General features: G+C 45.4%; 1 protein-coding gene across 1 annotated transcript; it reads left to right on the forward strand.

Moving 5' to 3' along the window:
- Positions 1-10,365: 10,365 nt before the first annotated feature.
- On the forward strand, positions 10,366-14,966 carry LOC119298340 (U-box domain-containing protein 36-like). Its single transcript, XM_037575782.1, has 7 exons — positions 10,366-10,776; positions 10,871-10,915; positions 12,318-12,722; positions 12,808-12,852; positions 14,049-14,120; positions 14,262-14,588; positions 14,676-14,966. The coding sequence occupies exons 2-7, from the start codon at positions 10,898-10,900 to the stop codon at positions 14,823-14,825; spliced, it is 1,017 nt and encodes a 338-aa protein (XP_037431679.1). The 5' UTR covers positions 10,366-10,776; positions 10,871-10,897; the 3' UTR covers positions 14,826-14,966.
- Positions 14,967-16,207: the final 1,241 nt, after the last annotated feature.

Below are 16,207 nucleotides of genomic sequence, written 5' to 3' on the forward strand. Positions count from 1 at the left end.
TGACACCCGCCAGCCACCTGTGTGCAAAGCACGGCGGTGAAACCAGTCTCGCGTAAGCGTACGCATAATGTTGGTCCGGGCCGCTTCATCCAACAATATCGCCGAACCAAAGTATGACATGCTAGTAAGCAGTATGACTTATATCGCCCACAACTCACTTGTGTTCTACTCGTGCATAACATCAACGCATAAAACCTGGCTCGGATGCCACTGTTGGGGAACGTAGTAATTTCAAAAAAATTCCTACGCACACGCAAGATCATGGTGATGCATAGCAACGAGAGGGGAGAGTGATGTCTACGTACCCTCGTAAACCGGCAACGGAAGCGTTGACACAACGTAGAGGAAGTAGTCGTACGTCTTCTCGATCTGACCGATCCAAGTACCGAACGTACGGCACCTCCGAGTTCTACACACGTTCAACTCGGTGACGTCCCTCGAGCTTCGATCCAGCCGAGTGTTGAGGGAGAGTTTCGTCAACACGACGGCGTGATGACGGTGATGATGTTCGCCTAAGCACCGCTACGATATGACCGAGGTAGAATATGGTGGAAGGGGGCACCGCACACGGCTAAGGAACGATCACGAAGATCAACTTGTGTGTCATGGGGTGCCCCCTGCCCCAGTATATAAAGGAGGGAGGGGGGAGGTGCGGCCGGCCCCTAGGGGTGCACCTGGAGGAGTCCTACTCCCACTGGGAGTAGGACTCCCCCTCTTGCCTTGTTGGAGAAGGAAAGGGGAAGGGGGAAAGAGGAAAGGGGTGCGCCCCCCCTTCCTTGTCCTATTCGGAATAGGGGGAGGGGGCGCGCGGCCTGCCCTGGCCGGCCCTCCTCTTCTCCCTTAGGGCCCATGTAGGCCCATTAACCCCCGGGGGGGGGGGTCTGGTAACCCCCCGGTACTCCGGTAAAATCCCGATTTCACCCGGAATGATTCCGATATCCAAATATAGGCTTCCAATATATCAATGTTTATGTCTCGACCATTTAGAGACTCCTCGTCATGTCTGTGATGACATCCGGGACTCTGAACAACCTTCGGTACATCAAAACACAAAAACCCTAATTACGATCGTCACCGAACTTTAAGCATGCGGACCCTATGGATTCGAGAACTATGTAGACATGACCGAGACACGTCTCCGGTCAATAACCAATAGCGGAACCTGGATGCTCATATTGGTTCCTACATATTCTACGAAGATCTTTATCGGTCAAACCGCATAACAACATACATTGTTCCCTTTGTCATCGGTATGTTACTTGCCCGAGATTCGATCGTCGGTATTCCAATACCTAGTTCAATCTCGTTACCGGCAAGTCTCTTTACTCGTTTCGTAATACATCATTCCGCAACTAACTCATTAGTTGCAATGCTTGAAAGGCTTAAGTGATGTGCATTACCAAGTGGGCCTAGAGATACCTCTCCGACAATCGGAGTGACAAATCCTAATCTCGAAATACGCCAACCCAACAAGTACCTTCGGAGACACCTGTAGAGCACCTTTATAATCACCCAGTTACGTTGTGATGTTTGGTGGCACACAAAGTGTTCCTCCGGTAAACGGGAGTTGCATAATCTCATAGTCATAGGAATATGTATAAGTTATGAAGAAAGCAATAGCAACAAACTAAACGATCAAGTGCTAAGCTAACAGAATGGGTCAAGTCAATCACATCATTATCCTAATGATGTGATCCCATTAATCAAATGACAACTCATGTCTATGGTTAGGAAACATAACCATCTTCGATCAACGAGCTAGTCAAGTAGAGGCATACTAGTGACACTCTGTTTGTCTATGTATTCACACATGTATTATGTTTCCGGTTAATACAATTCTAGCATGAATAATAAACATTTATCATGATATAAGGAAATAAATAATAACTTTATTATTGCCTCTAGGGCATATTTCCTTCAGCGCGGCAGCAGCCAGGGCCGTGGGAGAACGTGGGCAACTGTGGGAGGCGCGGGCGTGCTGGGACGGGCTGGGGCTGTGGCCAGATGCGGCTAGGGCACAATGGGGAGTGAGCGAGTATGCACGGGAATGGAGCTCTGGAGATCCGACCATGGTGGCGACACGCGGGCGCGATTCTACGGCATCGAATCGAAGAGAGGGAACGGGGGAATCGGAAGAGATGCTCACTGGGAGCACGAAGGCGAGGTCGGGGAGGCCGGGGACGGCCACGAGGAGTAGCGCGACGGCGAGGTAGTGGTGCGGCCGATGGCGTGGTCGAGCTGGATGGCGAGGATTCGGAGCGGCTCCAGTCGAGCGAATGCCCGTTGTCGACATAGTCGACGACGGGGAAGCCGGTGGGCACCACGAGGAGGTGCGGGAGGCTTAGTGGCCGCGGGATCGATGACGACAAGGCCACGATGGGGTCGGGCAACGTGGGAGGGAGAGGGAACAGCGCGGGGGAAGGAGGGAGACGAAGCTAGGTTCGGGGAAGGGGCACGAGGCAACGTCTTATCCTCCCAGAAAGCCGTGGGATCGCCGGCACGTCACCCAGGGGCGCGACCATGGAGTGGATGCCTACCATGACCTCCCCTGCTCCTGTAGCAAGATTGAAGGAGAGGTGGAAGTGGGCTGGGCATCCACTTTGCACTAAGGTCTGGCTGCATTGTGGCCTTTTCCTTTTATACTTTCTAACTTCTATTTTACTTTTTCTTCAATGTTTTGCATTTAAATTTCATACCAAATAAATTTAATTGACCATGAAACTTGTCACATAAATATTAGTTATTATTTTGGAGAGGCCCAGAAAGTTTCAAGTCAATTGGAACTACATAAACATTTGTTTATTTCATAACGGTTATTTTTGTTGCTATCGGACCACTTTATATTTACATAGGGATTAATTGGTGAGTCAAATGATGTTGGTTTCAACATGACAAATGATCAGGGGAATTTGTAGAATAATGCGAACATTTTATTTTGCATATGTGCGAAGTTTGAATTTTGACTTTAATTTGAATTTAAAATTTGGACTGGATTCGAATCAAAGTGATATTAGCAACAGTAACAATGATGACAACGCATCATTAGAAGGGGATTACTGTAGCTGAACTACCGGGGTGTTACACACCAGTCCATAAATGGATCGCTGGAGCTTGCACACTTTGTTAGCACCTTTTGGATCGACAAAACCTTCTAGTTGCATCATATACAACTCTTCTTTAAGATATCCATTAAGGAATGCAGTTTTGACATCCATTTGCCAAATTTTATAATCATAAAATGCGGCAATTGCTAACATGATTGGGACAGACTTAAGCATCGCTATGAGTGAGAAGGTCTCATCATAGTCAACTCCTTGAACTTGTCGAAAACCTTTCGCAACAAGTCGACCTTTGTAGACAGTAACATTACCGTCAGCGTCAGTCTTATTCTTGAAGATCCATTTATTCTCTATGGCTTGCCGATCATCGGGCAAGTCAACCAAAGTCCACACTTTGTTCTCATACATGGATCCCATCTCAGATTTCATGGCCTCGAGCCATTTTGCGGAATCTGGGCTCATCATTGCTTCCTCATAGTCCGTAGGTTCGTCATGGTCAAGTAACAGACCTCCAGAACAGGATTACTGTACCACTCTGGTGCGGATCATACTCTGGTTGACCTACGAGGTTGGATAGTAACTTGATCAAAAGTTTCATGATCATCATCATTAACTTCCTCACTGATTGTTGTAGGAATCACTGGAACTGATTTCTATGATGAACTACTTTCCAATAAGGGAGAAGGTACAATTACCTCATCAAGTTCTACTTTCCTCCCACTCACTTCTTTCGAGAGAAACTCCTTCTCTAGAGAGGATCCATTCTTAGCAACGAATATCTTGCCTTCGGATTTGTGATAGAAGGTGTACCCAACAGTTTCCTTTGGGTATCCTATGAATACACATTTCTCCGATTTGGATTCGAGCTTATCAACTTGAAGCTTTTTCACATAAGCATCGCAGCCCCAAACTTTAAGAAACGGCAACTTAGGTTTCTTGCCAAACCACAGTTCATATGGTGTCGTCTCAACGGATTTAGATGGTGCCCTATTTAACGTGAATGCATCTGTCTTTAAAGCATAACCCCAAAACGATAGTGGTAAATCAGTAAGAGACATCATAGATCGCACCATTTCTAATAAAGTACGGTTACGATGTTCGGACACACCATTACGCTATGGTGTTCTAGGTGGCGTGAGTTGCGAAACTATTCCACATTGTTTCAAATGATGACCAAACTCATAACTCAAATATTCACCTCCACGATCAGATCGTAGAAAGTTTATTTTCTTGTTACAATGATTTTCCACTTCACTCTGAAATTCTTTGAACTTTTCAAATGTTTCAGACTTATGTTTCATCAAGTAGATATACCCATATCTGCTAAAATCATCTGTGAAGGTCAGAAAATAACGATACCCGCCGCAAGCCTCAACACTCATCAGACCGCACACATCAGTATGTATTATTTTCAATAAGTCAGTTGCTCGCTCCATTGTTGCGGAGAACGGAGTCTTAGTCATCTTGCCCATGAGGCATGGTTCGCAAGCATCAAGTGATCCATAATCAAGTGATTCCAAAAGCCCATCAGCATGGAGTTTCTTCGTGCACTTTACACCAATATGACCTAAAAGGTAGTGCCACAAATAAGTTGCACTATCATTATTAACCCTGCATCTTTTGTCTTCAATATTATGTATATGTGTATCACTAAAATCGAGATTCACAAAAATAGACCACTCTTCAAGGGTGCATGACCATAAAAGATATTACTCATATAAATAGAACAACCATTATTCTCTGATTTAAATGAATAACCGTCTCGCATCAAACAAGATCCAGATATAATGTTCATGCTCAACGCTGGCACCAAATGATAATTTTTTATGTCTAAAACAAATCCCGATGGTAGATGTAGAGGTAGCACACCGACGGCGATCACATCGACTTTGGAACCATTTCCCACGTGCATCGTCACCTCGTCCTTAGCCAATCTTCGTTTAATACGTAGCCCCTGTTTCGAGTTGCAAATATGAGCAACAGAACCAGTATCAAATACCCAGGAGCTACTATGAGCATTAGTAAGGTACACATCAATAACATGTATATCAAATATACCTTTCACTTTTCCATCCTTCTTATCCGCCAAATACTTGGGGCAGTTCTGCTTCCAGTGACCGGTCCCTTTGCAGTAGAAGCACTCAGTCTTAGGCTTAGGTCCAGACTTGGGATTCTTCACTTGAGCAGCAACTTGCTTGCCGTTCTTATTGAAGCTTCCCTTCTTCCCTTTGCCTTTTTTCTTGAAACTAGTGGTCTTTTTAACCATCAACACTTGATGCTCCTTCTTGATTTCTACCTCCGCGGCCTTTAGCATCGCGAAGAGCTCGGGAATTGTCTTATCCATCCCTTGCATATTATAGTTCACCATGAAGATTTTGTAGCTTGGTGGCAGTGATTGAAGAACTCTGTCAATGACACTATCATCAGGAAGATTAACTCCCAGTTGAGTCAAGTAGTTGTGGTACCCAGACATTCTGAGTATATGTTCACTGACAGAACTATTCTCCTCCATCTTGCAGCTATAGACCTTATTGGAGACTTCAGATCTCTCAATTTGGGCATTTGCTTGAAATATTAACTTCAACTCCTGGAACATCTCATATGTTCCATGACGTTCAAAACGTCTTTGAAGTCCCAATTCTAAGCTGTAAAGCATGGCACACAGAACTATCGAGTAGTCATCAGCTTTGCTCTGCCAGACGTTCATAACATCTGGAGTTGCTCCTGCAGCGGGTTTTGCACCTAGCGGTGCTTCCAGGACATAATTCTTTTGTGCAGCAATGAGGACAATCCTCAAGTTACGAACCCAGTCCGTGTAATTGCTACCATCATCTTTCAACTTAGCTTTCTCTAGGAACACATTAAAATTCAAGGAACGGTGGCACGGGCCATTGATCTACAACAACATAGGCATGCAAATACTAGCAGGTACTAAGTTCATGATAAATTAAAGTTCAATTAATCATATTACTTAAGAACTCCCACTTAGATAAACATCCCTCTAGTCATCTAAATGATCATGTAATCCATATCAACTAAACCACGTCCGATCATCATGTGATATGTAGTTTTCAATGGTGAACATCACTATGTTGATCATATCTACTATAAGATTCACGTTCGACCTTTCGGTTTCAGTGCTCTGAGGCCATATCTGCATATTCTAGGCTCGTAAAGTTTAACCCGAGTATTCTACACGTGCAAAACTGGCTTGCACTCGTTGTATGTGAACGTAGAGCTTATCACACCCAATCATCACGTGGTGTCTCAACACGATGAACTGTAGCAATGGTGCATACTCAGGGAGAACACTTATACCTTGAAATTTAGTGAGGGATCATCTTATAAATGCTACCGCCGTACTAAGCAAAATAAGATGCATAAAGGATAAACATCACATGCAATCAAAAAAAGTAATATGATATGGCCATCATCATCTTGTGCCTTTGATCTCCATCTCCAAAGCACCGTCATGATCATCATCGTCACCGGCTCGACACCTTGATCTCCATCGTAGCGTCATTGTCGTCTCGCCAACTATTGCTTCTACGACTATCGCTACCGCTTAGTGATAAAGTAAAGCAATTTCATGGCGATTGCATTTCATACAATAAAGGGACAACCATAAGGCTCCTACCAGTTGCCGATAAATTTTACAAAACATGACCATCTCATACAAAAATTTATATCTCATCACATCTTGACCATATCACATCACAACATGCCTTGCAAAAACAAGTTAGATGTCCTCTACTTTGTTGTTGCAAGTTTTACGTGGCTACTACGGCCTTCTAGCAAGAACCGTTTTTACCTACGCATCAAAACCACAATGATTTTTTGTTGCCGAATCAAAGTAAGACGTTGATGATAAGCAGTATGACTATTATCGCCCACAACTCTTTGTGTTCTACTCGTGCATATAACATCTACTCATAGACCTGGCTCGGATGCCACTGTTGGGGAACGCAGTATTTCAAAAAATTTACCTACGATCACGCAAGATCTATCTAGGAGATGTATAGCAACGGGCGGGGAGAGTGTGTCCACATACCCTCGTAGACCGAAAGCGGAAGCTTTTAGTAACGTGGTTGATGTAGTCGAACGTCTTCGCGATTCAACCGGTCCTAGCACCGAACGTACGGCACCTCCGTGTTCAGCACACGTTCAGCATGATGACGTCCCTCGAGCTCTTGATCCAGTTGAGGACGAGGGAGAGTTCCGTCAGCACGATGGCGTGGCGACGGTGATGATGAAGTTATCAGCGTAGGGCTTCACCTAAGCACTAGGACGATATGACCGAGGTGTGTAACTGTGGAGGGGGGCACCGCACATGTCTAAGAGAAGGCTTGGTGTGCCCCTTCCCATGTATATAAAGGAGGGGGGAGGAGGCCGGCCCAATGGGGGCGCACCAAAGGGGGCCCGGTCCAAGTAGGATTCAGCCCCCCTTTCCTATTCCAACTAGGAGAAGGAGGGAAGGAGGAAGAGGGGAGAAGGAAAGAGGGAGGCGCCGTCCCCTCCTAGTCCAATTCAGACCAGCCATGGGGGGGCACCCCTTGAGGCCCTTCTTTCCTTTCCCCTAAAGCCCATTAAGGCCCACTACTTCCCCGGGTGGTTTCGGTAACCTCCCGGTACTCCAGAAAATACCGGAAACACTTCGGAACCATTCCGGTGTCCGAATATAACCTTCCAATATATCGCTCTTTATCTCTCGACCATTTAGAGACTCCTCGTCATGTCCGTGATCTCATCCGGGATTACGAACAAACTTCAGTCATCAAATCACATAACTCCTAATACAAATCGCAATCGAACGTTAAGCGTGCGGACCCTACGGGTTTGAGAACAATGTAGACATGACCAAGACACATCTCCGGTCAATAACCAATAGTGGAACCTGGATGCTCATATTGGTTCCAACATATTCTACGAAGATCTTTATCGGTCAAACCGCATAACAACATATGTTGTTCCCTTTGTCATCAGTATGTTACTTGCCCGAGATTCGATCGTTGGTATCATCATACCTAGTTCAATCTCGTCACCGGTAAGTCTCTTTACTCGTTCCGTAATGCATCATCCTGTAACTATCTCATTAGTCACATTGCTTGCAAGGCTCATAGTGATGTGCATTACCAAGAGGGCCCAGAGATACCTCTCCGATACATGGAGTGACAAATCCTAATCTCGATCTATGCCAACTCAAAAAACACCATCGGAGATACCTGTAGAGCATCTTTATAATCACCCAGTTACGTTGTGACGTTTGATAGCACACAAGGTGTTCCTCTGGTATTCGGGAGTTGCATAATCTCATAGTCAGGGGAACATGTATAAGTCATGAAGAAAGCAATATTAATAAAACTAAACGATCATTATGCTAAGCTATCGGATGGTTCTTATCCATCACATCATTCTCTAATGATGTGATCCCGTTCATCAAATGACAACACATATCTATGGTTAGGAAACTTAACCATCTTTGATTAACGAGCTAGTCAAGTAGAGGCATACTAGGGACATTTTGTTTGTCTATGTATTCACACATGTACTAAGTTTCCGGTTAATATAATTCTAGTATGAATAATAAACATTTATCATGATATAAGGAAACATAAACAACAACATTATTATTGCCTCTAGGGCATATTTCCTTCATGTCCATCACATCATTCTCCTAATGATGTGATCCCATTATCAAATGACAACTCATGTCCATGGTTAGGAAACCTTAACCATCTTTGATCAACGAGTTAGTCAAGTAGAGGCTCACTAGGGATACAGTGTTTGTCTATGTATTCACACATGCATTAAGGTTTCCGATCAATACAATTCTAGCATGAATAATAAACTTTTATCATGAATAAGGAAATATAAAATAACGACTTTATTATTGCCTCTATGGCATATTTCCTTCACCACATCTATATCGTTTCCAACAAACAAGCAAACAAAATGTTCAGTTAAAATACAAACATATCGAACTGCCTATGATATAGAAGATCACAAATGCACACACAATTGAAGATTACCTAGCAGATAAGTTTTGCCGGTGATAGTGCCAGCTATATCCTTAAGAGAACGTAGCTTATACATGTAGATCGGAAACTCGTCAGGTACATGATCTACCCTCCTGACCGTGGTCCGTGTAGTGAACCTCATCTCAAACCTATGTGACGTTGTCATGTACTGCTTCATTGCAGGAGAAATCTCAAGATACTGCAGATAGTACACATTCCCTTTCGCAACAAGCTTCTGAAACATAGCTATCAAACCCTTTGGAATAATAGCATGGATACCACCCCCTGCAATTAAAAAATTACAAGTGAATTGGGAAGACACTTATCTAGGAAACAAATATCCACCAACCACAAACCTAGGCCAAGTCAGAGCTAACCGTTTCAGTAGACTCACCAACCAAATCCTAAAGGGTAAAATCATGCAACACATGGAAGAAAAATAGCAAGAGAAGAAACAATATATAACATCAAGTAACAACAAACATTCTCGTCTCCTAGAACCATATGCAACCAAAGGACCTCATCATCCCCGCTCTCATCACGATGTTCTCAAAGCCAGCAAACTCTCACATGGATACTATTGCTACTTTTAGCGAACCAAGACTTTACTATCTCATTTATCTTTTGTCTTGGTTGTTGCCTTCTTTTTGGTAGAGTTTATTTCCTGCCGATCTCTAGCTTTGTAAACAATCACGAGGGGTTGATCCGAGACATGAAGGAGATTCGATGGTCTCGGCTCCTCGGTGGCCACCAGAACTCCGGCTTGCCGGTGACAAACTGAATTATGTTCAGCAGAGGCATCCTTCGATGGCTACGTAGGTGCTCACGTAGTACGCAGATGCAATCTACATTGTGTGACTTGACACGCATCCCACCCTTCGTAGGTGGACTGGTCGCGTGTCCCTGTTCACCTCTCTTGTAGAAAAAATCCCTTTCTTATCGGTTGTATCTGCAAATGGGGCATGTGTGCCTACCCTTGTATACTAATGTGTGGTTCAGCATGGGGTTGTTTTCAAAAAGAGAACTACCCAAGGACCAAACCGCCCTGAGGGTTTACAAATAAATAGCCGTCAAACCTTCTCCCCTTTTCCATCCCGCACCCTGCACCCGTTTCTTCTCCACGCCCTCGAGAGTTAGCGGAATTGCCACGCGAGTCCTCCAAGTTTCTCCCGAGTCCCGCCGCGATGGAACCACCCGGTTCAGGAGCGGAACCGGTCGAGGACGACCACATCCAAGAACCGGCCCGTGGGCGCTCCAAGTCCAACGCCTCCTCCAATGGGCCCCCGAGCGCTGCTGTGCCGCCACCTCCCCGCGCGACGCCCCTCCACCTCGACCGACCCCGCCGCGAGCACGCCGGAGGCGGCGCCGATGGGTCGAGCTCCGTCGCGGCGGGGGGCGACCGGAAGGGCAAGGGGACGCTGCCGCCCAAGGTCATTCCTTCTCCTCCGAGCTCCGCGGGCAGCAGCAGCTCCTCCACCCGCTCCCTCGACTACGCCGCCGCATTGAGAGGCGGGGCCCTCGGAGGCGGGGAGTCGAGCTCCGCGGAAGGCGGCAGCAAGGCACGGGTGACCAGGAGCGACCCCGGCGCGGCGGAGACGAGGGGGGTGCCCGACGCGGCGGCGCATCCGTTCGACCCCAAGCTGGTGTCCAGGCAGCGGCTGGCAGCCGTCGACAAGGAGAACAGGCGATGGGAACATCAGGTGATGGCCTCTGCGACGCGCTGTTGTTGTTTCTTGGAGTTCTTGGAGTCTCTGGAATGCGTTCTTGAGCGTTTCTTGGTTTCCTCTTGAGCAGTTCAACTCGTTGCGCGCGGAAGAGGCGATGCAGAGGAAGGAGCAGGTATGGCATTAATCTGATCTTCTTGCTTTCTCAGAATGTGGAATTGTGATCTCTAAATCTGTGAAAATCTTGGCGTTGGGGATGATTTGGTAGTAGAAACAGAATCTCGGGCTCTCGGCCAAATGCTGGGAGCAGTTTGATGATTAGGCATTTCCTGAAAATTACTCGAGTTCTTCTTGTGGTACGTTATCAAATTTAGAGGCAGGAAAGGATCTTGTTGTGATTATTTGAAACTATTCAAGACTTAGGTGTCCAGGCTTGTGCTAATTGATTCTTGTACTGTATTTGGTATGATAGCATGTTTTGCACTTTTGCTGCAAGTGAAAAAATTGTTGGTTCCAAATTTGTTTGGTGAAAGACTAGTATTACTCGAGTAGAACAGTCCTGGAACATCGTACCAGTTCTGAGTCGCCATAGTTGTCAGTATAATAAGACGTTTCAAAGTTACAAACTGTTAAAATCTTGGGGTACTTGGGGATAATTTAGTAGTAGAAACGGAATCTCGGGCAGTTGTTGGGGGCAGTTTGACGATTAGGCATTTCCTGATAATTACTCGAGTTCTTCTTGCGGTGCGTTTCAAATTTAGAGGCAGGCAAGGATCTTGTTGTGATTATTCGAAATTGTTCAAGATTTAGGTGTCCTGGCTTGTGCTAATTGATTCTTGTACTGTATTTGGTATGATAGCATGTTTTGCACTTTTGCTGCAAGTGAAAAAATTGTTGGTTCCAAATTTGTTTGGTGAAAGACTAGTATTACTCGAGTAGAACAGTCCTGGAACATTGTACTAGTTCTGAGTCGCCATAGTTGTCAGTATAATAAGACGTTTCAAAGTTACAAACTGTTAAAATCTTGGGGTACTGGGGGATTATTTAGTAGTAGAAACGGAATCTCACGCAGTTGTTGGGGGCAGTTTTGACGATTAGGCATTTCCTGATAATTACTCGAGTTCTTCTTGCGGTGTGTTATCAAATTTAGAGGCAGGCAAGGATCTTGTTGTGATTATTCGAAACTGTTCAAGATTTAGGTGTCCTGGCTTGTGCTAATTGATTCTTCTACTGTATTTGGTATGATAGCATGTTTCGCACTTTTGCTGCAAGTGAAAAATTTGTAGGTTCATGCCAGTGGAAAATATTTTGTGCTATTTCAGGAAAATGTTTATTTCCTTTGGTTAAGAATTAAAAGAATTCAGGTGAATGTTCCGTTTAATGCAAGTCCAGAACATCATGTATTCATGTTTAACAGTCACATTCAATTAAACTAACTGAACCCTTACTGCCGGATAATCTGTCCTTTTGTCGATCGTTTGTATAGAAGCCATGATCAATTAAAATAATCTATTTTTTCTGAAATATTCTCGTGGTTTAGATTGACCCAGTAACCATATTTTTTCCTCTGATTGCAGTCTCTTGATCAATCATACAGGCAGTGGTTCGATTCAGAGAAAAAAAGAGGCTACTCCAATGGATCGAGCTCCTCCGCGACAGGGGTCAACCGGAAGGGAAAGGGGATGCTGCCCCTCAAGGCCATTCCTTCTCCTCCGAGCTCCGCAGGAAGCAGTAGCTCCTCCACCCACTCCCTCGACTACACCGCCGCATTGAGAGCTGGGGCCTTCGGAGGCTGGGAGTTGAGCTCCGCGGCGGGCGGCAGCAAGGCCCGGGTGACGTGGGGCGACCCCTTGGCGGTGGAGATGAGGGAGGTGACCAACGCGGCGGCGCATCCGTTCGACCCCAAGATGGTGTCCAGGCAGCGGTGGCTGGTGAAAGAGCAGGCGGCCGTCGACAAGGAGAAGAGCCGACGAGAACAGCAGGTGATGGCCTCTGCGACGTGCTGTTGTTGTTTCTTGGAGTCTCTGGAGTGCATTCTTGAGCGTTTCTTGGTTTCCTCTTGAGCAGTTCAACTCATTGCGCGCGGAAGAGGCAATGCATAGGAAGGAGCAGGTATGGCGTGAATGATGAATCTGGTCTTCTTACTTTCTCGGAATGTGGAATTTTGGTCTCTAAGTCTGTTAAAATCTTGGGGTTGGGGATGATTTAGTAGTAGAAATGGAATCTCGGGCAAATGCTAGGGACAGTTTGACAATTTAGTTGTTTTTCCTTATAATTACTCGAGTTCTTCTTGCGGTGGGTTATCAAATTTAGTGGCACGCAAGGATCTTGTTGTGATTATTCGAAACTGTTCAAGATTTAGGTGTCCAGGCTTGTGCTAATTGATTCTTCTATTTGGTATGATAGCATGTTTTGCACTTTTGCTGCAAGTGAATAATTTGTAGGCTCATGCCAGTGGAAAATATCTTGTGCTATTTCGGTCAGGTTTATTGCTTTTGGTTAAGAATTACAATAATTTGGGTGAATGTTCTGTTTAGTGCAAGTCCAGAACATAAGTATGCATGTTTAACAATCACATTCAATCAAATTAACTGAACCTTTACTGCTCTTACATCATTTTTGACAGTTCCATGAAATCAAATTTATTGGTCTATCTTTACCTCTTTAGCAATAATAATTAGATAGTTATGCTGGTGTTGTTAGCTTCTGGATACTAACGATCTCTCACCATTGCTTCATGTTACACTAAATGATCAGTAGATTACCCTTGATTTTGTGCTGCATGTTTCAACTTTGTTCTTGATAACTGATGTTCTGCCCAAAAGGCAAAAATTGCATTGTGATATTGTTAAACTGATTAAATAGCATGCATATTTCCCTTGTGCCAAAACTGTAAATCATAAAACTGCAGCAGTTTTGTACGGTTGTATCTTTATATTAATTAGTAGTTACTGGCGCATTATGACATAATATTGTTTCTGAAGAGTAGAAACTTGGGACCAGAAAGCAAAGAACTTTTATCTTGTTCTCATATGTTTCTGTTTATGCCATGTATCTTGTTTCACCATTTCTTTCCAATAATAATATTTTCTCCTATTGCTTAATTACACTGAAACAGACACAAATGCTTACATTCACGTTCTAACTTTAAGTTGTATTATGTAGTTAGCAGCACTCCTGCCCCATAAATCTGTCCTTTTGTCAATCATTAGTATAGTAGCCATGATCAATTAAAATAAACTATTTGTTCTGAAATTCTCCCATGGTTTGACTGACCCAGTAACCATATTTTCCTTGCTTGATTGCAGTGGTTCGATTCACCGAAAAATGGAGCTCGTTCCAATGAGGTTCCAGTAAAGTGGTCTTATAATAATGATGATGTAAGTATACCCAAGTACTATTGAGTAATCTTCTCTGACTAGACTAGATAGTGTTCAAAGAAAAGTATGAGGTTGACCCATGAGTGGCAAACTTGCAATGCAACTTACTAAGAGCTATTTGTTTGATCAAAACCCCTGTAGGAAATTCCGTACCCTTTATACGCTGAATTTTGTGGAGATTATTCCTCCTCGTCCCCAAGAAGAGAGTGGAGCGATGTAAGAATTGTCAGGAGACTCCGAGGGTTGCGTTGGCAAGAGAGGGTCGCTGCTCGTACTCACTTCAGAGAGCTACGTGATAGTTGGGTAGCTGCTAGACGCAAGCCTAGTTCTTTATTCATGTCAGCAATGGACCAAGTTAGGGACGGGAAGGCTAAGGAGTACAGCGGCGGTTGCGCAATTCCCGGATATCTTACATGTCCGTTGTCTGGGGAGCTCATGATAGATCCCGTGACAATTGCTACAGGGAAGGTAAGCATTGTGGTTGAACTTTTATTTGCATGTAGTTTCTTTTGAGCAGTGAAACTAACTATGCGATATAAATTATCGTGTTTTTAGACATTCGAGCGACACTTCCTGAAGGGCTGGTTCGAGAAGAAGGGACACATTTGTCCTCTGACCAATGAGACCGTGTCAAGCACCATCATCTGGAATGACCGCATCCGAGGATACTTAGAGGAGTGGAATGAAGTGATGGAAGAAGAGTAGTGCTGATATGTGTGTTTGTCGAATTACATTTACAGTGCTGCTACTTTTCTCCTAGTTGGAAAAGATTAAAAAATCATTAGTACAATTCTGCTTGTGACTTGCTAAGTAATTTCAGAATCATCATTGGAGTAGATGTTTGCTATCCTATACTGCTATACGCCAATTTGTTGACTCTAGACACAAGTTGATGAGCCAAAGCGAGTGGTGCCTCGGCTCGAGTGGTGCAAACGTGTACTTGATGCCCCAGAGACGACGGTCTCGGCTCTGTCGTCGAGTTCCTTCTCCAAGCGGCGCCACATCAGCGCGACGGTGGCCTTGCCCACCTCCTTGTCCAGGTCGGGGTTTAGGGTTTAGGAGTGGAATGAAGTGATGGAAGAAGAGTAATGCTGATATGTGTGCTTGTCGAATTACATTTACAGTGCTGCTACTTTTCAACTTGTTGGAAAAGATTAAAAAATCATTAGTACAATTCTGCTTGTGACTTGCTACTAATTTCACAATCACATATGCATAGAATAGATGTTTGCTATCCTATACGCAAATTTGTTGACTCTAGGCACAAGTTGACGAGTCAAGCGATTGGTGCCTCGGCTTGAGAGGTGCAAACGTGTACTTGAATGCCCCAGAGACGACGGTCTCGGCTCTGTCGTCGAGCTCCTTCGCCAGGCGGCGCCACAGCCGCGCGACGGTGGCCCTGCGCGCCTCGTTGTCCAGGTCGGGGTCGTAGTGCACCCGCACGATCTCGTCGAACTCTTCCAAGCGAAGGTCCACATCGCTGGCTTTGGCGTACATGTCTCTGAACTCCCTCAGTGCGGTGGTCTCCTCCTCCTCCTCCTCCTTGGCATCGGCGACTCTGAACTCCTCATCATCATCCTCCTCCTCCTCCTTGGCCTCGGCGACACCGGCGTCGTCCGACTCTCTATCTCTGGTCGACGTCCGGCGGGCCGCCAGCCTGCGCCGCAGCCTGTCGCACTCGCCGTCGTGATCGCGGAGGAGGGACCTGTAGATGTCGATGTCCTTCTTCAGGTCCAGCTTGAGCGTCTGTATCTGGTGCGCCACGATGAGCCGCATCGACAGATCGTACTGCAAGCTGCGGATCAAGAGCTCCTCCTCGTCGTCCTCATCGTCCTCCAGGTCCAGGGAGACGTTGGCCGGCGGCGACTGCAGCTCTTGGGTGCCGTCGCTCTTCATGCCCTCGGGTGCTGATGTGATTGCGAGAGCTGTCGCCTTGACGACTTCCCCAGTTTGCACGGCTGCCATTGGTCGCTTCTTCCGTCTCTGTTGATCCAACACGATCAAAAACGAACAAGGATCAAGTCGACCCTAGCTAGGAGTCAAGCGTTCGTGGGAGGTGCTGCAGTGCGATGCATTGGCATATACAT

The sequence above is a fragment of the Triticum dicoccoides genome, chromosome 5A, assembly GCF_002162155.2.
Source record: "Triticum dicoccoides isolate Atlit2015 ecotype Zavitan chromosome 5A, WEW_v2.0, whole genome shotgun sequence".
Lineage (NCBI taxonomy): Eukaryota > Viridiplantae > Streptophyta > Magnoliopsida > Poales > Poaceae > Triticum > Triticum dicoccoides.

What these genes read in the sequence shown, in the direction of transcription:
- LOC119298340 (XM_037575782.1), top strand. An exon ending in CAATGCATAGGAAGGAGCAG is followed by an intron (nt 12,853 to 14,048) that starts GTATGGCGTGAA and finishes GCTTGATTGCAG; the next exon opens with TGGTTCGATTCACCGAAAAA. An exon ending in GGTCTTATAATAATGATGAT is followed by an intron (nt 14,121 to 14,261) that starts GTAAGTATACCC and finishes AAACCCCTGTAG; the next exon opens with GAAATTCCGTACCCTTTATA.